Source organism: Falco biarmicus, chromosome 4 (genome assembly GCF_023638135.1).
Source record: "Falco biarmicus isolate bFalBia1 chromosome 4, bFalBia1.pri, whole genome shotgun sequence".
In the NCBI taxonomy this organism is placed as follows: Eukaryota; Metazoa; Chordata; class Aves; order Falconiformes; family Falconidae; genus Falco; species Falco biarmicus.
Window position 1 is genome coordinate 67,552,697 of NC_079291.1, and position 22,732 is coordinate 67,575,428.

General features: G+C 45.1%; 1 protein-coding gene across 1 annotated transcript; it reads left to right on the forward strand.

Annotated features, from left to right (window-relative positions):
* Positions 1–856: 856 nt before the first annotated feature.
* On the forward strand, positions 857–22,709 carry LONP1 (lon peptidase 1, mitochondrial). Its single transcript, XM_056337296.1, has 18 exons — positions 857–1,259; positions 3,231–3,319; positions 3,929–4,048; positions 6,676–6,904; positions 7,471–7,532; positions 8,121–8,250; positions 8,637–8,720; positions 9,790–10,010; positions 11,625–11,763; positions 13,873–14,051; positions 15,108–15,195; positions 16,626–16,748; positions 17,512–17,628; positions 17,911–18,051; positions 18,137–18,302; positions 19,319–19,527; positions 20,828–20,992; positions 22,382–22,709. Exons 1-18 carry the CDS (start codon positions 882–884, stop codon positions 22,544–22,546), a joined length of 2,805 nt encoding a protein of 934 aa, XP_056193271.1. The 5' UTR covers positions 857–881; the 3' UTR covers positions 22,547–22,709.
* Positions 22,710–22,732: the final 23 nt, after the last annotated feature.

The window sequence follows — 22,732 nt, forward strand, 5'->3', positions numbered from 1 at the left end:
TGAAAGTGGAAAACTGGTTGTCTTGTTTTATGGTTTGGAAGAAACTCAAGACACGACTGAGTCTGTGTGAAGGGAGGTGGTGAAAACTTCAGAGCAAGGGAGACTCAAGCCTTCATCCTCAACGACCCCCACGACCACCACCAGGACACAGTGCTGCAAGCACAAATGGGAGGGAACTTATGTTAAATGACTTCTCAGTGGCCTAATTATCCTAACCCTATCCTAACTCGACCTATTCTCAGGTATCTATTGAATATATATGAATGTAAAGAAGGCGGGGCAGCAGGTGCTTTTGGAATTATCCACCCTGATGCCCGCCAGTGAGGTAAATATACCTGCTTTATAACCTATCCAGAGTTATTGAGTTTAATTCCGCAGAACAGGAGGGTGTAAAGGCAATGGGGCCTAGCTCTTTTCAATGGTGCCCGGTGACAGGACAAAAGGCAAAGGGCACAAACCCCATCACGGGAGCTTCTGTCGTAACACAAGGCTTTTTTACGGAGAGGGTGCCTGGCACCGCGTGCCCAGAAAGGCTGAGCGGTCTCCATGAGGTATCACAAGCCGTCCCGGGCAACCAGCTCCAGGCGAGCACTGAGGGCTTGGCGCGGAGGAAAAGGCCGGGGCAGCGGCCAAAGGCGCACCCACGGGACCCCCCCGCCTAACCCCCCTTTCCCCGCTCCCTGTCCGCTCCCCGCATCGGGCCCCGCCGCCCTGCCGCCGCCCGGGACTGAGGCCCAGCGGCGCCGGCGAGGAATCCCCTCAGTGGAGCGCGGGAAGACGTGCGCGCTGCCACGCGCCGCCCGGCCCGGGGCTCGCGGCGCCTGCGCGGGGCGGGGGGGCGGGGCGGGCGGCGGAAGGGGCGGTGGGCGCGCACCGGCAGCATGGCGGCCGCCCGCTGCTTGCGGCTGTGCGGGCGCTGGCGGCCGGCGTTGCTGGGGCCCGCGCGGCGCCGCCTCCTGCCGGCAGCCTCCTCCGCGGCTCCGCTGGGCTCCGCGCCGCCGGCCCGCCTCGCCTTCAGCACTGGCCCGCCATGGCAGCAGCGCAGCGCCGGTGGTCTGGCGGGGGGCGACCCGCAGGAGGGCGGCGGCGGCGGCGGTGGCGGCGGCGGCGAGGACGGCGGCGGCGGGGCGGAGGCGGGCGGGGCAGGGCCGGTCATGACGGCGCTGGCGCCGCTGCTCGTCCCGGAGCATTTCCCCAACGTCCCTCTCATCGCCGTGACGCGTAACCCCGTCTTCCCGCGCTTCATCAAGATCATCGAGGTGAGGGGAGCCCGGGGCTGGCGGCGGGGTGCGCGGGGCCTTGGCCGAGGGCCCGGAGGGACACGGCGGCCCCGGGCCTGGGGGCGGCCGGCCGGGGCCGCGCTGAGCCTCCCCTCAGGCTCCGGCAGGGCCGGGCCGCTGCTCCCCTCAGGGCCGCCCTCTGCTGCTTCTTGTGTATTCCCAGCTACATCGCCTGCCCGCACGGGAATCGTGGTTCTTTGGGGATGGGTGCGGGCTTTGGGTTTCAGGAGTGTTGCGTCAGGCGGTCGCGCTGCTCCCCGTGAAGCTGAAAGCAGCTTCAGCCTGCTGGGATAACAGCTGTGGTGGTGCTGGGAGATCTGCCCGGTGGCCGGCGCAGCTCCTCTTCCCGAGTCGCCGCCCCGCTGCCATCCCGCCGCCGCCCCGCTGCCATCCCGCCGTGTCCCATTGCCGGGGGCTGAGTGAAGGTGCCCGTGGTCTGGCTGCACAAGCCTGGCCGTGCCCCGAGCAGCAGCTGCCCAGGCAGGGACTGAGCTGCGAGGGGAAGCTCCTCTGGGAGAGGGTGCTGGGTGCTGGGCGCTGGTGGTCTCACAACTCACAACATCAGAGTGTGACCTTTCTCCTCTTCACCTCCCATGTATTTTGAAGAGCCTTCAACTCGATCTTTGATACATCACTTGAGCTCTCAGGCCCAGAAATACTTTTTCCTCCTGAAACGCAACTGTTCTGGAACAAGCACTCATATTTTTGCACCTTGCTAACATTTTACCAATCCAATTTTGGAGTTAACAAGAATCAATATTTCCCTGTTCCTGTAGTGTTATTTATCATAATGTTATTCCTACTGTAGCGATTTTCTGCATGTCCAAATCTAATATGTGCAACTTTTAGTGTCTTTATAGATGTGTTGGGGGAAGAAGATTATATATTATTATGATCTTTAGGCACGGAATCATGTGACACCTTTATTTACAAGTCATTAATTTCAATGCATAGGTCACCAGTGTCTTATATTAAGATAATTGTTAAATACTGCCTCTTACACCACAAATTCATTGTGTTGACATTTATTTCCTGACAACGTGAAGTCTCTACAGTGAATATGGCATTATGAATGTTCTTCTTTCTGTTAATGTCTGTGGCACTGGCAAGAATAGTTTTCCTAGACATTGTACAAAATTAAAATAGGTATGCCAAATTTAAAATAGGTCAACAGCAGTGGTATTGCTTATGCTGCTCTGTCCAGACCACGGTGGTTATTGTCCAGAGCACTGAGCACTGCAGCTTATGTCCATCACTTTGAAAAAACACTCAGTGGTCAGCACTGTGACTTTATGCAACAGCACAATTCACAAGGAGGTATTTTCTTGGTCACTGAGGCTTCAGCCTGCTGGGATAACAACTACAGTGGCGCTGGGAGATCTGCCAGGGACAGATGTGTGGCATCCAGAGAGCAGAGAGGCGTAAGAAAGTAAAATAGGAATACTGGCTGGGTCTCAAAGCAGGGACTTGGGTAGGCTGGTGGGTGTAGGAGAGAAATTGAAATTAGGGGGCTTTGGAGAAGACTGTTTAAGCTAGGTGGGTGAGAAGAATTCAGGCAGTTGATGGGGAAGATTGGAGTAGCCCTCCAGTAGGAGTGGACAGCTGGAACATACAGGTATGGAAGGGGAAGGGAACAGTGATAGCAACAGAAGCTTTTAGAAAGTCGTCGTCAAGTGAATGAGAAGCCTCTTGCTCGTAACAGATTAGGCCTGGTTTCTTCCGCTGCCTTTGAGCTTGTCCTGTGTACTTGGTGACTTGTTTTAAATACTTAGATTTCATGTTTCTCTAATACTCTTCAACATCCCCTGTCCCCTAATGTGGGCAAGACTAGAAGAATCTGAGATTAGACTTCATAATTCAGTCATAGGGTTTCACTATGCCTGGCCTTACACTGAGGGTGCAAAGCTTACAGAAAATCCACTTCTGATTTCATACGTATTGTTATCCTAGGTAAAAAATAAGAAGCTGGTTGAGCTGCTGAGGAGGAAGGTTCGTCTTGCCCAGCCTTATGCTGGTGTTTTCCTTAAAAAGGATGACAAGTAAGTCATTTCTCTGGCTCTTTTGAAAAATTTAAAAATAGCTATTTCCACAACTAGACTGCATTTATATAAAAGCTATGATCTGAAATTCACAGCCTTGGATAGTGTTAGAGAAATTGTGTATAGGCTCAGACCATCCTCTTACTCTGACAGTTTTCATTGCCACCGCCAGCACTGCTAGGAGTTTGGGTCTTGCTTCCCTGTGAGGGTGGCGAGGCACTGGCACAGGCTGCCCAGAGCAGCTATGGGTGCCCCGTCCCTGAGAGTGTTCAAGGCCAGGTGTGATGGGGCTTGGAGCAGCCTGGGCTGGTGGAGGTGTTCCTGCCCGTGGCAGGGGGTTGGGACTAGATGGTCTTTAAGGTTCTGTCCAACCCAAACCATTCTACTATTCTGTGAAAAGGCTGCTATTATTTGGGAGGGGAGTGAACCATCCACGTAGTTGAGTGATTTGGAACGGGGCTACATGGTGGTTACAGTGAGGATAAAATTAAATGTCTTTGCTCCTGAATCCTGTTTAAAGTTCTGCAACCAGTGATTATTCTTTCTTTTTTAATCTTGCCTGCTTTCTCAAGATTCTGAGTATCTACTCCAATTTTTTTTCCTTAATAGCAATGAATCTGATGTGGTGGAGGATCTGAATGAAATCTACCAGATGGGAACCTTTGTACAGATTCATGAAATGCAGGACCTTGGAGACAAGTTGCGTATGATAGTCATGGGACACCGAAGGTGATTACTTGTACTTCCACTGCATCTCACCAGACTTCTTTATAAATAGATACATCCCTTTATTTAATGTTCACCACATACATGCATTTTCATGCACAACTTGTATACGGCAAGCTTTTGCTTTGTTACCACAACATACCCTGATAGTGCTCTGATGCTCCAGCCCCGGTATTCTGTGTACTGTTAGAGATGCAACAGATTAGCCACAGAAAGGAAGAGCTAGAGCATATCATTCTCATATAAATTGTAATGTGATGCAAGCAAATATTCATTAAGTTGAGGTTTAGCAGTTTCTTTGACAAGCACAGCAAAATTTAGCAATGGTGAAAAAAATCCTCTGGAACTAATTTAAGCCAATATTTTTGCATTAAAAAAGAGGGGGGAAAAAGAGGGGAAAAAAAGTGGTCCAGAACTGTAATTATGTCGTCTACATAATCTTGTCCTAGAACTGAAGAAAATAGGATTAGTGTTGGGAGTATAGGTTTAGCTATTTGTGCCAAGTATTTTGAGCTAAGAGAGTATAAAATTGTGGGTTTAAAAGTGTCGAATAATTAATTTCCATTAGAAAGGGAAGCACACAAGGACAGAAACATGGCGAGGGAGACAGATTCAGGGTGGGGTTTGCTTTGAAGCATTGCTTTTTCGTCCCACTCACTTTACTTCAGTCGCGTTTGTTCGGGACAGCAAAGAACGGGCACTACTTCTCAAAGCTGAATTTGCGTGAGTTTGCAGGTCAGCATCTTTCCAAATGAAGTCTTGGACCTCTGCTGCATTATCAACGCACAACCTTGTTTGATTAGATTTTGGACATAGGCAGCTATTGGTTTTGGTTTACTTGGAATAGAAATATTCCCTATGACTTGGAAGGTGTTGGGAATTGTTCTTTATTTGATTGAGACACCACTGGTCAGTTATGTCTGTAGGAACCACACTGGATATCGATCTGAGAAGCTTCCTCCATTTACAGGGAAAAATATAGAAGAGAAAACTCTTGTCAGCAGCCCAAAATAATGAAATGTGGTGTCCTGCAAGCGTGGATCCTCTCATTTCTAAATCCCTCCCTTAGCTCTCCCCGTACATCTTCTAGCGTGCCTTCTGGGCCAGGGCAGCAGCTTCTGTAGTCAGTCTAGAGCTATTTACACCCTGACTGGCCAGCTGGCTGCTGCCAGACTGTTTGGGTTGCCCTGCAAGGGGATGTTCTACCCAGCAACTGATTCTGCCCACCAGCAGCCCCACTGTCCAGAAAATGTTTTGGAACTTAATTTTCTGTGACTCCATTCTGTTGACAAGAGTAGTCAAAGTTAGTCAGAAGTTGCTAGTGGCAGGCAGGCAGAGTAGCTGAGGAGGTCTTACTTTTTAAAGGAAATCACATGGAAAATAAGACTTACACCCTGCGTTTAATGGCAGTTCTCCCATGAGCTGGGAGTCTGTTACACCGCAAGGGTTTTTCTGGACTCTGTGTTCACAGACTAGTAGGACAACTTTGTCAAAGGCTGTTGCAGTTCCTGAGTGTTTGTCTAGCACTCATCTTTGGTGGGGAAACCTTTTAAGCGAGTGGAGAGGGTAAGATTTTGATCCCTTTCTGGAGAACTGTAGGTCATAATCCATATTAAAAACGTCCAATGTGAAGTTGTATGCAAAGCAGGCAAAATTCAGAAGTTTAAGAGCAGTAACAGGGAAGCTAATTTTTTGGAAGGTGATTATGCCATGTGATCTAGCCTGTCCCTTTGCGGAATTAATACTCAATTAACTTTGTTGTGGAATATATTGTGGGTTTGATCTCTTTCAAGATCATAATCTAGGAAATCTCTTTGTGTAATAGACTAAAATTTCAAATGTCTGGACATGGAATGACTTAAAGGTCCATTATACACATGGTATGTAATATTTAGCACTACAGTAGATAATGCAGCAGATGTGGTTTAAAGCAGACAGACTGATTGTTGAGAATCAGAAGACTGAAAACACGAAACATTATATTCAGAATTAAATTGAAGCAGGGAACTTGCTTTTCAAGAGAGACAAGAAGAGGGTATGGGTCCACATCAGATTTGTTGGCTCATGTAGCTAGGGAAAGTAACTCTTGAGCAGACATAGTAACAATGATGCCTTTTTAACAGTTCTGTTCCTGTGCTGCAGCTTGTCGCTGAGAAGTCAGTCTGTGATACTGAAGAAAATAATCTTGTGTGCATGTGTATGTTCACCAATGTTATTTGGATTATTTTTATTGTAATCATTAGAAATCGGGTTTTGTGGTTCTGCAGCTGGATGAAGCTAACACAATTTATGATAAAGGTGCTGTCAGCTGTCCTTGGCGTCTCATTCACACACCAATAAGTTAATTCTGTGGTCAGTTAATTTTTTTGTATGACAACTTACTGTAAATTTACGTAGGGAGTCCTGTCGGTATCTACTGCTTGATTATTACTGTTTTACTAAATCAAGCCTTATTTTGACAAAATGAACTAAAAGCTAAATCTTGTCAAAACACATACAGTCAGTCACCTTTGTCAAAGTTTGAAATTTTAGTTTACTCAAAATACAGCTTAGACTCTTTCATGCAGAAGAGCTGAAAACATGTTATAACAGAGGGGTATTGATTGTAGGTGGTTTCTTTGGGCTTTCAGGATTCGTATAAACAAGCAACTAGAGGTTGAGCCAGAGGAGCCTGAGAACAAACAGAAAATTAGAAGGAAACAGAAGCGCTCTAAGAAAGAGGCTGAAGAAGAGCCTGGAGCAAAGGACCAAGCTGTGGAAGTGGTACTGGATCCTGTAGCTACTTCATCTCAGGAAGTTCTCATGGTAGAAGTAGAGAATGTGGTTCATGAAGATTTTCAGATCACAGAAGAGGTTAAAGTGAGTGAATTATTCATACAAGCCTGGTTTTGTCCTGTAGTGTTGCATCTACGTTTCTTGCTTAAAAGGAAGAGTTCTAAAATCAAGATCCAATTTCAGGCTTCAGAAACCAGTTCCTCTTCCTCACAGTCACTCTAGTAGGGGATTGTATGAAAATAATTAATTTTTTATTACAACAGCTCAATTCCTTAGAACTGGTCACTTCAGAAAGTTGCTGAACAAAGAGGTTGGGCTGTGCTTAAATCTTTGTAATATCCTCTATCAAACCGAGTCTTTGCTCTGAGGTGACTTGAGTGGTCAACCTGATCATATCTTCTGGCCAAAAACCAGTTTAAGTTTCGTGCGTGCAGAAAGCCAGCCTATAGCCCTTCTTGCCTTTCCTTCCTCCCAGGAGGAATAACTGCCCTGACACCAAGTACCATTACAGCGCACCGCTGCAGCGGGTGGCCAGGGGCTGTATTTCTGTGCTCCTGTGTTGGAGGGGTTGGGAAGTGTCATAGTTGTACTGAGGCCTTGTCTGTCCTTTTCCAGTCTTTTTGTTGATTGAAGTTTTATTGTGTTTATAGGCGCTTACTGCAGAAATTGTCAAAACAATCCGGGACATCATTGCCTTGAACCCCTTGTACAGGTATGTCTTCCCCATGCTGCCCTACTCTGAGAACAGCGTGTTCTCAGGCTGGAGTACGCTGTGATTTTCTATTGCACTTGTTCTTTTGCTGTAATGAAGAAGAGATATTTGCTGAATTGTCACCTAGTCTTTTGTTGTGGGATGTGAGCTTTTATCATCGGTTGCGGGAAACAGGGCAAGTTTTGAAAACCTGATGTGAAACTTCAATACGAGGTAGGATGATAAGACCTGTGGCAGGTGATCTGGGTCTGAGTGAAGCTCACTGCAATAAGTATCGTTGTCTGATCCATGTAACATGAGCATAGTAAGTCTTGGCATACTGGCACACAAAATTTTTAAGTAACTGTTAAGAGAACATTTCATACATTTGGGTTTATATATTGGTGACCTTTCCCTTTATTGAGTGATTTACGTGTTTGATACTGCGTATTGGCTTAGTCAAATTTTTACAAAATGAGTTATTTTTCTATGAAACTGAGCTGTTTCATGCCTTTACTCTTCTGTAGCAAATAAATAGCTCTGTAAGGATACTTCCTTATGAATGTAAAATTTTACAAAGTGTTTTGGGTTTTATTACCATTTTTTCAGAGAGTCCGTACTTCAGATGATGCAGGCAGGACAGCGTGTGGTAGATAACCCTATCTATCTGAGTGACATGGGTGCAGCGCTAACAGGGGCAGAGTCACACGAACTTCAAGACATCTTGGAAGAAACCAGTGTAAGATGAAGCTTTTGACTGAAGCTATGCTAACTGAATCAAAAGTATGTCTGTTATGTCATAGTTTCTTTACCAGCCTCAGTACAGAGACTTCAGTGGTATGTTTGATGAGATGTTAATATCAGTGACTAAGTTCCTGTTGAAGGATATAGTAAGTTATATTGCCTTAAGGGAAAGAGGCTGTGATGCGCTATATCTTTGGTAGCAAATAATTTTCTTTCGCGCATTGGTTGTGTGCTGTGGAATCACTACACAGTTTGTCTCCACACCTACAGTGCTGGAGAGTTCTCCCAGACAACCTGTTGGAGCTTTTTATTCTCTCTTTCTCACTGGGAGTTGATAAGAGTATTGTGTCTGAAAATTCATTTTGTGCCTATCTTTTCCAGATTCCCAAACGGCTTTACAAAGCCCTTTCCCTTCTCAAGAAGGAATATGAGCTGAGCAAACTTCAGCAGCGTCTTGGAAGGGAGGTGAGTTTTTCAAGTAACACATACCTTGTATGTATTTGTATCATGTCCACCATTGTGATGGTTAGCACGGCCAGCGAAGAATTTTAAAGCAAGGCAATAGTACGCATTCTAAAGGGAGGTTAATTTAGAGTTAAGATTTTATATTCTTTTCTGTTAGATTGGTTTTTTTCATGCATATTGTAAAAGCAACAAGATGTGAGGCTATGGCATCTGCTGTTAAGTTGTGTCCAAGTTGTAATTTCATGCAAGCAGGCAAATCCTGGAGGCCTGCAGTTTACCAAGCATCTGTGTAAAAATATACAGCATAATACTGTATATAGCACATAATAGTGTAAGTAGTGCAATGTTATTTTAAAAGACTCTCTGCTAACCACTATGAACTGCAGTAGTTCCTCACTGCTGTAAATTTTAATCAGAATTTGATACCTGCATCAAAATGGTAACTGAATATATGAAGTACAATTTGTGTATACTGAGTCAAAAGTTCCTGGGTTTATTAACTCCCAATAATTGGGGCTTTTAAAATTCATGTGAATGGGGGGCAGTAGGAACATCCTGCAGTTCAGCAAAGAGAAATCCATAGTCCCACACCTGGGTTGAAATAATGCTGTGCAACAGGACAGGCTGGGTGCCAGCTGGTTAGAAAATAGCTTTGCAGAAAAGGACCTTGAGGCCCCGATGTACGGGAAGCTGACCATGAATTAGCAGCCTGTCCTTGTGGCAAGGAGGGCCGACTGCGTACTGGGCTCTATTTGCGGTTGTGTAAACAGCAGGTCAAGAGAAGTGGTTATTCCCCTTTATTTGGTGGCTTACTCTGCCCAGCTTTTGGTCTCCTCAGCATAAACAAAACACTGAAGTACTGAACCATGGTCGGTGGAGGCCACCGAGAGGTGGAGGGAGTTGGAGTATGTCATAGAGTTACTTTTTACATTAGGACATGCTGCAAATGATTTCCAAGTCATATTGTCAGTTGCTGAGAAGGTCGTAACTGAGAAGCATTTGGAAGCATTTGATGTTTGACGGGTTGTACCAAAACTGAAATGGTTACTGTATCTGTTGCTTTGTCTAGGTTGAGGAGAAGATCAAGCAAACACATCGCAAATATCTTCTCCAAGAGCAATTGAAAATCATTAAGAAAGAGCTGGGTCTGGAAAAAGAGGACAAGGATGCTATAGAAGAGAAATTCCGTGAGCGACTAAAGGAGCTGGTAGTGCCAAAGCATGTCATGGATGTGATTGATGAAGAGTTGAACAAGTTGGGCTTGCTGGATAATCACTCCTCAGAATTCAAGTGAGTGCATGCCTGCGTCCTCTGCTGTCAGGGTTAGCTGGGAGAGTGAGAGAAATCAATACAATTCTGTGAAGCTTTTACCTTAAGAGTTTCTTTCCTCTTTTGTCATAATTGTTTTCCCTGAATGCAGCATATGATCACATCCTAGCTATAGGATTGTTCTCTAGATCTCCTGTGTTTTACAGTCGATTACCTCTTTTGATCGTTTTAGGTTTTCTCTTGCAGCGTAATTCTGTGGATATGAACCGTGCAGTTTGTTTCCCCTCATGAAATGTGCAGTGATTCCTTCAGCCCTTAATTTTGGCTCTTGTCTGGTACTTGGGTGTTTTCATTAGATGTGAGAGCAGAGAAGCTAGCTGTTAACACGTGACATTGGCAGAGCTGCCTCAGGTGGTCCCTGAAGTGTTGGGGCAGGGTTGGAACTGCAAAGGAGTGAATAGCTTTTACCACATAATCCAACGCGGATTGTCAGAAACTGAGCTTGCTGTGAACACTTCTTGTCTGTTCAGAGGCGGAGCGCGCTATACCATACACCAGTCAGTATACTACTCATCAGCACTTTAACGTTTTGGGTCTTTGCTTCTAAAACAAAGTATCTTTTGTGCAGTAAAAGACTGTGTGTTGAGGGCAGGTGTGTCATTTGGATGAGAAACATCTTCTTGATAGTCATGTACTGGGAAGTGGAGGGAGGAGGCTAGGAAAGACACCCTGGCCTTCACAGCTAGCATAGTACTTTTGCCTTTCCCTTAGAGTAGTAACAGGGATAGCAAGTTTGCGAAGGAAGTACTTGGAGAAAAACGCCAAGGCTCTGTTGGTGTGTCACTTTCCGTAGAGTAAATCTTGGGACCAGCCAGGCAAGCATGGGGAGGCTGCACTTCCCTGTGTTTGTGACTGCACACAATAGTAATATTTAAATAAGAGTAATATTTACTGCATCTTGCAGCCCTTGCTGTACATTTGAATCCCAGATCTGAGTGTGTGGAGTTTTAGAACAGATGCATGCTGCTTTTACACACTTGTGTTCTCCTCAATAGCAGTCTGTTTAAACTGATGATCTCTACCATTAGCTTCCACGTTAACATTCTTATCTCTCAGCCTTAAATCTTTCTCTGTCCTGTTGTACCTCCAGCTGTTTTTCCTTGCTTCTGAGCTAGGAACCTTTCTTCATTACATTGTCTTGGTCCACTGGGGAGATGGAGAAAACTGATTTTCTATCTTTTTGTGACTTGATCCAAACAGTTGACAGTAATCTGGAGTTTACAAACAATCCTGACCTTCAGACAGGAACCAGCCCCACCCCAAAAAATCATACAGGGAGTTTATGTGCAGAAATCTAGGTCTTTGCATAGTGCATTGAAGGTTCTTTGTCTCAGGAAAGCAAAAGCTGCCAAAAAAAGCTTTGATTTAGGGGGGGAGGGGGTGGAAGAGACAAGGGAATGAAGACCATAGTGGAAGGTTAGCAATGACTACCCAGATGATGGTGCTCTTTTCGTAGTCTGCCTTCCATAAGTAGTTTATATCCCACTTGTTCTGGATGAGGTTATTTTGGAAGGCAGTGGAGGAAGCCATGAGCTGGTTGTTGTGAAATCACTCTCACTTGTGTGTTTCTGTCAGTGTTACACGGAACTACTTGGACTGGCTGACATCCATCCCGTGGGGTAAGTGTAGTGAGGAGAACCTGGAGCTGACCAGAGCCCGAGCAGTTCTGGAGGAGGATCATTATGGAATGGATGATGTCAAGAAGCGAATTCTGGTAAGGCAGGAATAGGCAGTGTGTCCCATTTTACGCTCTGCTTAGCATCAGACATTTTGGATGTGTTTCAGATTGCAGCTCTCCATTGAATTTGTGTTAATTCATGGATGAAACAGAAAACTACATAAAAGAACAGAGTATTCTGGTGATCAGTTAATGTTTAATTACTTGTGGCAATGAAGGTCATATTCTGATTTTGAATTGCAATATGCTGTTTTGCTGCTGAATGCTGAGCAAGTAAGTGTCCAAGGGAAGCAGTCTCTGGATTTTAATCGGTTTGTTCAGACACTGTTAAACTGGTTCCACTTGACTGGCAAAGCTACTGCCTTTCCAAAACACGCTGTACTTCTACTCATAACTCTAAAACTAAGAGGGGGAGAAGTTAGCTAAGATGTGTGTTTTCCTCACAACCTTTACCTATCCCCAGAGTCGCACTGGATACTGAAGAGTTTACGGTCTGTGCAATACAACCCTCATAATAAGCAGACAGGGTGGTTTTCAGTGTTGCCTTTTTCCAGAAATCTGTCACTTTTTCCTTGCCTGTGCTTGCTGTGGTTAGGGAAGCTGTTTTAGGTAAGAGCAGATACTTGCAGCAGCTTGCAACAACTTCAGCAACTTGCTGTGGGAGCTGCCTTCCTTCCCAGGGGACAGTAATAGGCTCCTCTGTGTAGCCAGCCAACACATTCAAGCAGTGAAAGACAATCCCACTGCTGGCAGGGTTTGTGTCATGCTGGGCAAGTGAGTGAAGGTGCCCAGCAGAGGGGGGGACAGGTGCAGATCCTGACTTTGCATTAACGAATCGCAGTGAGAGCTTTGGTTTGGTGAAGCCTTTGAGTGTAGCTAGCCTTCGGCTTGGCCGTTTCCTTCCCAAGTGTGTAGTGAGGCTGTTTCTCTTACCGTTCCCTCGTGTTGTATATAGCAGAGCTTTGTGCTACCTTGGGGACAGTGCTGATGGTACTTAAGCCACCTCAGTAATTGATGTGCACAGAAGCCATACAGGCATCTCCTAAGTTAACAGTACAATATCATCTATATAATGAATAGTAAATTCTTAGGCATGCTGGGATTTTGCTTTTATTAAATTGCTTTGCTCCAGTCTCTTCTAGAAGAAGATAAAGGTTGTGAAGTACCTCTTTGCTACCAAGCCACAGGGGGCTTCTTTCCCTAGTAGTGCCCAAGGCCTGTGACTAAATGCTGCTATCTGACTTATTATTTTGAATGGTTTATGGTAAGCCTGTTGTTGCACACTTGCAAGCAGATAACCCCTTTGGAGTGTGAGTCTCTTATGTTGCTTGTTCAGCACTACTCATACTGACTAGGCCCAGCCTTTACACAGAAATAGATTTGAGTTGCATGATACAGGTCAGTGGCTTTGATTATTGATGTGATTCATTCCATGCAGAGGAGATTCCCCAGCTGTAGCAGTGCAAGCAAGGTTGATGATTTTAAGGTACTGAGAAATATCTACACAGATGTGAGCCCTACTTAGATTGGTGCTGTTGTCTTTGTATAGTATTGCTGTGGAGTTCAGTGCTGTAGGGAGAGGAAATCAAGGCTTTGCTAAATAGCTGGCCTGTTACAGGGGAGCCACATCTCTCTGCCTGCTCGCACAGTGATTTATCCACTGTAAGCGTATCAGCAGTTGAGACTTCAGATCTGAACTGTGATGTGTTTGATTTCTCAACTGCTGAGTGTTATTTCAGGGTTGCCTAGCATAGGAGCGTGAAAAGATGCAAGTTTCACCTAGCAAAGAAGTAGTAGTATAGCAGGAGATGTTCACATGTAGTTTGAGAGACTCAGGTGAGACTAGGGAAGAGGGGAGGAGAACTAGAAGTCTTCCCACTCGAAGACAGAGAAGAGAGAGACTGCTTCTCCCGGTGAGATGAGTACAGAGCACAAAACCCAGGGACAACCAAATGTGTAAATAACCAGAGAGAGAAGAGGTGCACCGGTATCCTTAGCTTCTCCCCTTGCCCTCCCCAACTCCTTTGAGGACCCGTTTTGTGTATGATGCTTATTTTGTAATCATTGCTTGGTCTGATAGCAAATATGTTTTGGTGTTGCTGCACTTGCCCTCTGTTTACTACTGGTGCTTCATCTGTTCTGCAGGAATTTATAGCAGTCAGTCAGCTGCGAGGATCCACCCAGGGGAAGATCCTGTGTTTTTATGGCCCCCCTGGGGTTGGCAAAACAAGCATTGCCCGCTCCATTGCCAGAGCCCTAAACAGAGAGTACTTCCGCTTCAGTGTTGGAGGGATGACTGATGTAGCAGAAATAAAAGGACACAGGTCAGTGTAACTTGAGCAGTTTCTCTATCCAGCAGTTTTTACTAACATTGTCAGAATAGGAGCCTGACTGAGGTTGCCGATGTGTGTAATTTTCATCCCTCTTCTGCCAGCCCTTGCTGACAGGAGTTGATAGCAAAGGGCGGAGTCTGGAACATAATCGTCTTCATGTCTCTGAAGTGCAGTACTTGCAGTACTCCCTGTACTTGTGTAGGCTTGTGGGACATCATTGAAAAGTTGTCTGAGCTACCCAGAAGCATTGGACTGGTACCAAATGCTAATTCGTGTCTGTCTATAAATGCCAGCACTAGAGAACAGTGACAGTTTTACCAGGTCATGCACATGTTCAGGTCTGACAGACTTCGTTTCTGAATAATCAGGAGGGAGGTGCTGCATGAGGAAAGCTTGGGAACAAGAATATTCATGGGGAGAACAAGAAGATGTGAATACAAAAATCAGTAGATCCAACCCTGACACAGGTTTATTTTCCTTCCACGTACACCCAAAACTACAGTGTTTTCAAACAAGTGAGAGTTGTTCTACAGTGTGAATGGAACCTGTGAGGTCCTGCCCTTTATGATACAGAAGCTGAGAGAAATATTTGACATACTTTTCAGGATGTTCTCGACTCTGTGTCTCTTGGCATTCACTCTGTTGTTACCCTCTTGCTCTGCTTCTGTATGTTCCTGGATGCCAGTTCCCTCTAGCAGAAAGACTGTGTTTTGCTGTTAGTAGTTTGTTCCTTCAGAGTATCTTTTGATTTACACTGATCTTCCTTTTTTGTCCCTATCAAGTGAGGGAATGAAGTATTCCCTTTTCTAACATTCCTTTACCCCCAAACCAAGAAGTCACTATTCAGAAATCTCTTGTTCTCAGCCTTACTTCTTTGTTTCCCTCTAATATAAAATGGTTAAAACTAAAGATAAAAACTGCAGTCCAGGAGTACTCTGCCAAAATTCACATCTGATCTCTACTAGAGACAGACTAGTTGCATGCTGTGTTGTGTGATGTGTGCTGTACTTTACAATGGTTCCCTAAATAAAGTCTCTGGTAAAACAGGAGGACGTATGTTGGAGCAATGCCAGGAAAAATCATCCAGTGTCTGAAGAAGACCAAGACAGAGAATCCACTTATACTGATTGATGAGGTGATGTATCTGGTCTTCTAGTTTTTGCTCTTAAAAACATACATCAGTTCTTGACCCCAATAGGAAAGGTGAAGCAGTGACTCTTAAAAAACCCAGGGTTGTGGGGGTTTTTTATTTAAATGAGGCTGGGCTCTCAAGTTCTTTGGGTGACTTCTTAGACTCTTCGTTTTCTCTTCTTATAACAGACTTCAACTTTAGTGTTTCAGTTGTGCCCTTCTCATTAAATTGCAGCTGTTTGGATCGCGAGGATCCTGATGGAGCTGGCTGGATACTCAGAGGCTTCAGTAGCTTTCACATTCCCTACCTAGGTGTAGGTACAACATTGTGCACAAAACCACTATTGCCGATGTGATTATTAGAAAGAGTGAGTCTCTCAGCAGATCTAAAGCAAAACTGTAAGGAATAAGGTGCAGTGCTTACAGTCAATTTGTGGTCCAATTTGAGAATAAATGAGTCAGGGCTACCAACCTACTGCTTTGTAGAAAAGCAGATAAGGACAGGATATAATAGCAGGTTCAGAACGGACTAAAGGTCTCTCTAGCCTCCTTGTGTGCCGTGCCTTGGAAAAAACAGCAGCAGGTGTCTTGGGAATGGTATGGGGGACCAAGAAACTGGGTAATGAGTTGCAGTGTAATGTAACCAACGAGTATCTTGATTTGAAGGGTAGTGAAAACCTTTAGGTTATGGTGCATAAATGGTGGTGGTGAGGAGCCTTGCATTGGCTGTAGGAGCAAGTTGCATTATGCCTGTCTAGTTAATACTACTCTTTAGGGAGAAAAAGCTGTGGAGAGTGGCCCTGTTGTGATCCCTCCTTCTGAGGACATGAGTGATGTTGAAAGAAACAACAACCTTGGATGTGGTCCTGGGCAGCCGGCTCTAGGTGGCCCAGCTTGAGCAGTGGGGTTGGACAAGGTGACTTTGAGAAGTCCCTACCAGCCTCAATCAGCCTATGATTCTGTGAAAGCAGCAAAGGTCACTGGCTGGGCTGTGATGCGTGGCTGTGTATAGGACTTTGCACCCTGGGCAGAGCAAGGAGTGTCTTAGCTTACGTATTCGGGAAATGGTATAAACTAGCACCCTGTAGTCATCCCACTGTGGAATAAATATTGTGGTCTGTGACTATAGCTTAGCTTAATGAGTAGTAGCCCACTAATCCATGACAATGCACTGGCTTTTGTTTGTATGCACAGTCCCTGAGGTTTCATAGTGCTTCTCTACAACACTGTTAAATTCCTGTGTCTTGTCAGGTATGTCATGCTCACGCAGTAGGATAGCAGGGACTTGGGTGAATGCACAGAAAACCGGTAGACTGGGAGTGGCTGTTTATGAACAAACACATGAAGATTTTCAGATGCAGCTTTGAAAGAACCTGCATAAGAATTTACTGTGGTGAGAAACTTCTTGGAACATCTGAAGTTTTTCTCCCATAGGTGGATAAAATTGGAAGAGGATATCAAGGGGATCCATCCTCAGCCCTTCTGGAGCTGTTGGACCCAGAACAGAACTCTAATTTCTTGGATCATTACCTTGACGTTCCTGTGGATTTATCAAAGGTATTTCTGTCTTCTGCAGAGATTGTAGAGCTGGAATGTATGAACGTGTATCAGTGCAGGGATTTCCTGTTGAAAAGATGCTGACGTTTGAGCCAGTTGGAAAGTCAGCCAGATGGGATTGAGACGTGAGTGGTATAGGGCTGTCTCTTCAGGAGCTGGCTTTAACCAAAGTGTAATTAAGGTTAATACAATCACCACCATATGTCCTATAGTCTCAGCTCCATGTAGAGCTATGGACACAAAGATACGTGGTCTTGGCTAGAAAAAGCAGGAGTTTTTCTTCCATGTAGTGACTGGCAGAGTTGCTGTCAAGTGATATGGCCTCATGCTGCTCTTAGGCTTTTGAAATTGGTCGTCTTTGCCCACTATTGCATTTTTGTATGGCTTACATTAATTGCAGAGGTGATGGATTAAAAATACGTATACATAATTTTGTCACTTCTGTGATAACTTCATAGAAGGTAGAAATAATTTAAAGTGAGATCTAGGTCTTCCCAGGCAAATAGCTTCCTGCTCCATATCAGACCATTACGATTTCCCAGTTTGTGCTGTGTGTATTTCTGAACATTTGCTTTGGGGGTAGGGAATGCCCTACTACATAGTTCTAAAATCCAGAACTTTTCCTGTAATAAAAACTAGATTCCACAGAGAAGGTAATCCTGCTGCAGCCCTTCAGACAGGGAAACGCAGAACCAAGGAACTATTGCTTGGACTAAAGCAGCAGGTTAATGAAAATGTTAATAGGAACTTGTAATACTTCCAGGTACTTTTTATTTGTACTGCCAACGTAACGGAAACCATTCCAGAGCCACTGCGGGATAGAATGGAAGTGATCAATGTATCAGGATACGTAGCAGAAGAGAAACTTGCAATTGCAGAGGTAAGAGAAACCACTGATGATGCACTGTGAGTTCTCTCTGATAAAATGGTTTTGGCAGATTCCAGCTTACATCCAGCTGTTTCCAAAAAAAATTAGGCACATGGCATTTTTGATGGAGTTCCTCTGATCTGAACACCCAGTTACTTCAACTGCGGTGTTCTACAGGCTGTGAACTCCAGAAAATGGCATTGAGCTAATAGCGGAATGAAGCTGGGTGAATTGGAACCACCAGGCTTTTGTCACAAACACTAACAGAAGGACATGGGGGATTATTTCTTTCAGAGGTACTTGGTCCCTCAAGCACGAGTTCTGTGTGGCTTGGATGAAAACAAAGCCAAAATCACATCGGATGTCCTGACTGTTCTCATCAAGCAGTACTGCAGAGAGAGCGGGGTCAGGAATCTGCAGAAACAAGTAGAAAAGGTGAGGGAAAGTTCTGTGGAACTGTGACCACTGTGCTTCAGCCTTCGCAGCTTTTTCTACAGAAACAAATGACTGTCTCACTCAGGTATTGAGGAAATCTGCCTATAAAATTGTGAGTGGAGAAGCAGAGATGGTTCAAGTAACACCTGAAAACCTGCAGGACTTTGTGGGAAAGCCCATCTTCACTGTGGATCGCATGTATGAAACCACTCCTCCAGGCGTGGTGATGGGTCTGGCCTGGACAGCTATGGGTGAGACAAAATGACTTCTGGGTTCATGTCTACATTTCTGTAACATTTTCAAAAATTGAATGGGATAGTCAAACTGAATTTTCCCTACTGAGTCCAGTGAAGTTATTCTACTGGCACCAGTAAAATTTAACTTCTGTGGCCCTTTAGATCCTGACTACTTCTTCCCTGAAGAAGGGACCCTTGCTTACTTCCCCACCCAGGCTCATTTTAGCTTCAGGGTAGCATATTTATGCTCCACATCCCATACGAACCACATACATTAGGAACAGCAGTGACTAAAACCACAAGCCTTTCCAGAGAGCACAAGACCTCCTCTGCTTCCTTAAAAGCAGGAGGTGCCATTCTGACTTCAAGGCACAGCTGAGGCATGCCAGATCTTTTCAGTGGTGTTGCACTGCTGATTTTGGCTTTCAGTGGCAAGAGCAGATACAGGTATTCTAGCACACTGTCAGGGTGGGTGCAGTTGGCTAGTTGCCATCCACTGGATTATGCCCCTAGTAACTTGGGGGCCTATGTGCACTGCAGTGTGGAAATACAGCACACAGCAAAGGATACGACTCCTGCATACTCTAACTGACCTTGGGTGGAATTGAAGTAGTTCAGAGGGAAATTATCAGTATGGTGGAGAAGGTGAAGCGGTATCTGACGCTGGGAAGCTGAACTGGCCAGAAGTGTATTGTGCTATGAGCTCATGTTACTTTTTGGCTACAAAGAGCCTGAAACAGTTACAAGAACTGGTTATTTCCAGGAAATAGGGGTTGTGTCTATGTTGATGGAGTGTGAAGTCCAAAGAAGCAATGAAAGGAGGCTTTTGGTGCAGTGCTGTTGAGATTTCTAGCTAGCCTTCCTGAAGAGATTTGGAGAACAGTTCTCAGCCGCTTTTTACCCAAGCGCTAGTGTCTCATCAGAGAGCCCTAGTTCCAAATTCCTGACATTGCTCCTGCATCACCAAAACCTTGTGGTTCGATTTTTCCTTTAACTTTCCTCAGGATGTTGTTTTCCTTTTTCTTTCTTAGGAGGTTCCACTCTGTTTGTTGAAACGTCCCTGAGGCGACCCAAAGACAAGGAGAACAAGGATGGGTCCCTTGAAGTCACAGGGCAACTGGGAGATGTAATGAAAGAGAGTGCCAGAATAGCTTACACATTTGCGAGAGCCTTTCTGATGCAGAAGGACCCCAGCAATGACTTTCTCATGTCTTCCCATATCCACTTGCATGTGCCAGAGGTAAACTGATGCAGAATTCACAGAGCACGCATGGCAGCTAGGCTGGTTTGCTCCCCTAGACATGAAGCTGGAAGTACTTTGTCCGTATGTTGTGCAGAATGCCCTCTTGCAGCAGTAAAACCTAGAAAAGAAGACATTTTCCTCAGGACCCTGTGAAAGCATTCTTATGAGCTGTGTTTGTGTTCCTTTCTGCAGCAAGCACGTGGTGAGAATACAGGGGCTTGGATAATACTGTAAGGAACCCTAGACTTGTTGTAGCTGTTGGCCCTGTTGTGAGGTAGAGAAACCATGGCATAGAGATGAGTGATCTGGATAAAAGCTTGTATGCAGCAGCTACAAGGAAACCAAAGTTCAGGTCTCTGTGTTACCACGCCTTCATAAAGGCTTTAGGTCATTCACACATAATTGCAAATACTACCCATGGTCTCTGTGCCATGGCTTCTAGTCCATATAATGTCAGTGGTTGCATTTTTCCGGTGTCTGCTTCTGAAAATAAATCCCTGCAATGCTCAGAAGGGCTCACACACTGTGTAACACGCTTTGGGCAGGTGCTTTACTGAAGACAGGTTTTGTACTATGATTGTGCCCATGCTTTGCTTCTGAACTATTGCATACTTTAACCTAGTCCACAGTCCCCTTGTTGCAGCTTGCTCTGTGTCTGTCCAGGTACTTGGTAGTTACCTCTGTGCTCCTTTCCTGGAGAATCAGAAAACAACAGGCACTATCTCTGCCTCTACTCCCTCTCAAGCGTTCATTTCTTCTGCTCTTACCTCAACAATCTGTTTGATCTCAGATAAATCTGGACTGTTGCTAGTTTAGGTCTGGATTTTGTTGGGCTTTCTAAACGGAATGATCTTTTCTGACTTGAATGATTTTCAGTGTTGTCCTCCACTATTTTGTGACTCTTGATGTTCTCTTCCTTTGTGATGCTGACCTCTGTTACTTGTTCTTATGGTTGGCTTAGGTCAACAAAAAGCTTCAAAGCGCTCATGCTCTGTTTTTTGCTCATGTTGCATATTCAAAGTTCTGAGCCCAATGAGTATTGTGGTAGCATCAGGCCAGAACCCAGACTGTAGACTCATGGATTGTTCCTCATGAATAAGGTGAGGACTGACGCAGTTGTTAGTAGGTCAGCCAATTCAAATAGCAGGATCCCATCAGTGACACTTTTGCAAAAACCTTTGTGGAACCCCGTGAAATTGGGGCCATGTTAAAACAGCAATGATAAAGATGATGTTGGGCTTTGCTACTCTAAATGAGCTAAAGGCTGGAGGTTTATGGGTGTTTTTTTTTTAAACAGGGAGCAACACCAAAAGATGGACCAAGTGCAGGGTGTACTATAGTAACAGCTTTGCTATCGCTGGCCATGAATTGCCCGGTGAGGCAGAACGTGGCGATGACGGGAGAGGTGTCATTAACTGGAAAAATTCTTCCTGTTGGTGGAATCAAGGAGAAGACTATTGCGGTAAGAGCTCTTCTCTTGTCTCCATGCATCATCTGTGGGAGAGAGCCCTGGCCTGGGCTCAGCGGTGACTGGGACAACCACAGCGATCGCTCCTGGGGTGGGGGAGGTGGTGAGCCAGGGTTGCTGTGGAGAAGCCTGCTGGGGGAACAGGGACACTTGCCTGTGTCTCTAGCTGAGAGGAGGGAGGTGGAACCCCAGGCTTTGTGCCAGAGCATCTGTGTTTCTTGTTACTAGGCTGGTGTGATTAAGGGTGGAAGGGATCATCTATATGGCTGTTAAAGCTGTCTGTCACAGACTGGTATGGTCCAATAAGCTGTGCTGGGTCTGACTTAAAATTTCATGTCAATATCCCTGCGTTTTTTCTGGTTTAGACAGAAGGAACTTACTTCTAGTGTCTTGCATTTTCCCCTGTGAAGTTTCTTTGTACATCATAACCAAGTTACTTAATCCTTTTTTTTTCCTTTTTTCAGTAAGCCATATAGACAGAGTTCTCTGAAGCGCTCTTGCAAATACTAGATTTATAGTGGTGCTTGCATTTTTGGTTTTAACCCTTTGCAGTTTTCAGAACTCTTTTCCAAGCATTGAATTTCTTTCCATACTTTTCATCTGCACAGCTCCAGCCTACATCAGCCTTGCATCACATGTTTTTTTGTCTCGAGAATGGTATTAGCTCTTCCAGTAGCCTGTCGAGCTGGGGCTTCACATCAGCGTTCTGTCCCTAAATCTGTCTGGGTTACGGCCTTGTGCAACATGATTCCTTTTCCTCATGTACTTTAAAATAGGTTATTTTGCATTTTGTTTTGTGGTAGTCATTACAGAGGACAAACATGTGATAGGGACGCCTGTGGTGCTGATGAGTGGCCGCATAGATAAATGCAGGATAAATTGAGTGGGTACAACCTGCCACTGGACGAGCTGGCCCCACTTTCTGTCTCCTTCCAGTGCAATGTCCGTATCAAAAGGTTCTGTAGAATGGTGCTCTGGGTTGCACCTATTAATGTCTGATACGCTGCGTCTAATTCTTCTTTTGATTCTAGGGTTTATAGTTGGAACAGACTTCTAAAACTCTGTAAAATAGTATGAATTGTTCTAAACAATCCCTCAGTGTGCTGATATAGTCTTACTAAAATACCTCCCCTTCAGCTGTCCCTGCAGCTGAGAAGGTGGGACTGGAGACTGTGTGTTTTGGGGGCTTGGGGAGATCTCAACCACAATCCATCCCTAGTGATGACATCTGTTAAGTAATGCCCTTGCTGCTCTCCAAAGAACAGAGCGAAGCCCAGTCGTGCACCTCAATAACAGTTCTTGCTTTCTGCAAAGGGGGGAGTATGTTTCTAGTGGATTGATGGATTTCTAGGTCTGAACAGACCATGTAACTTTTCCCCACAGGCCAAGAGAGCAGGCGTTACCTGCATCATTCTGCCATCGGAGAATAAAAAGGATTATTATGACCTTGCTGGATTCATTACAGAAGGACTAGAAGTGCATTTTGTTGAGCACTACAAAGAGGTATTTGATATAGCATTTTCAAAGCTGGATGCCACTGGAGGATGATGTTCAACGTGGCTGGAAGGTGGTCTGTCCCCAAATGCTCAGCCCCTGCCCAGAAATGGGGTGACCGAGGGGCAATCTTGAAGTGGGACATGGAGCTATTGCTGCTGCGCAGCTGCCAAAATGAATTACGGCTTTGCTAGAATAAAGTATTTCTCCCTCTTTACTACTGAATTATGAGCCACATTA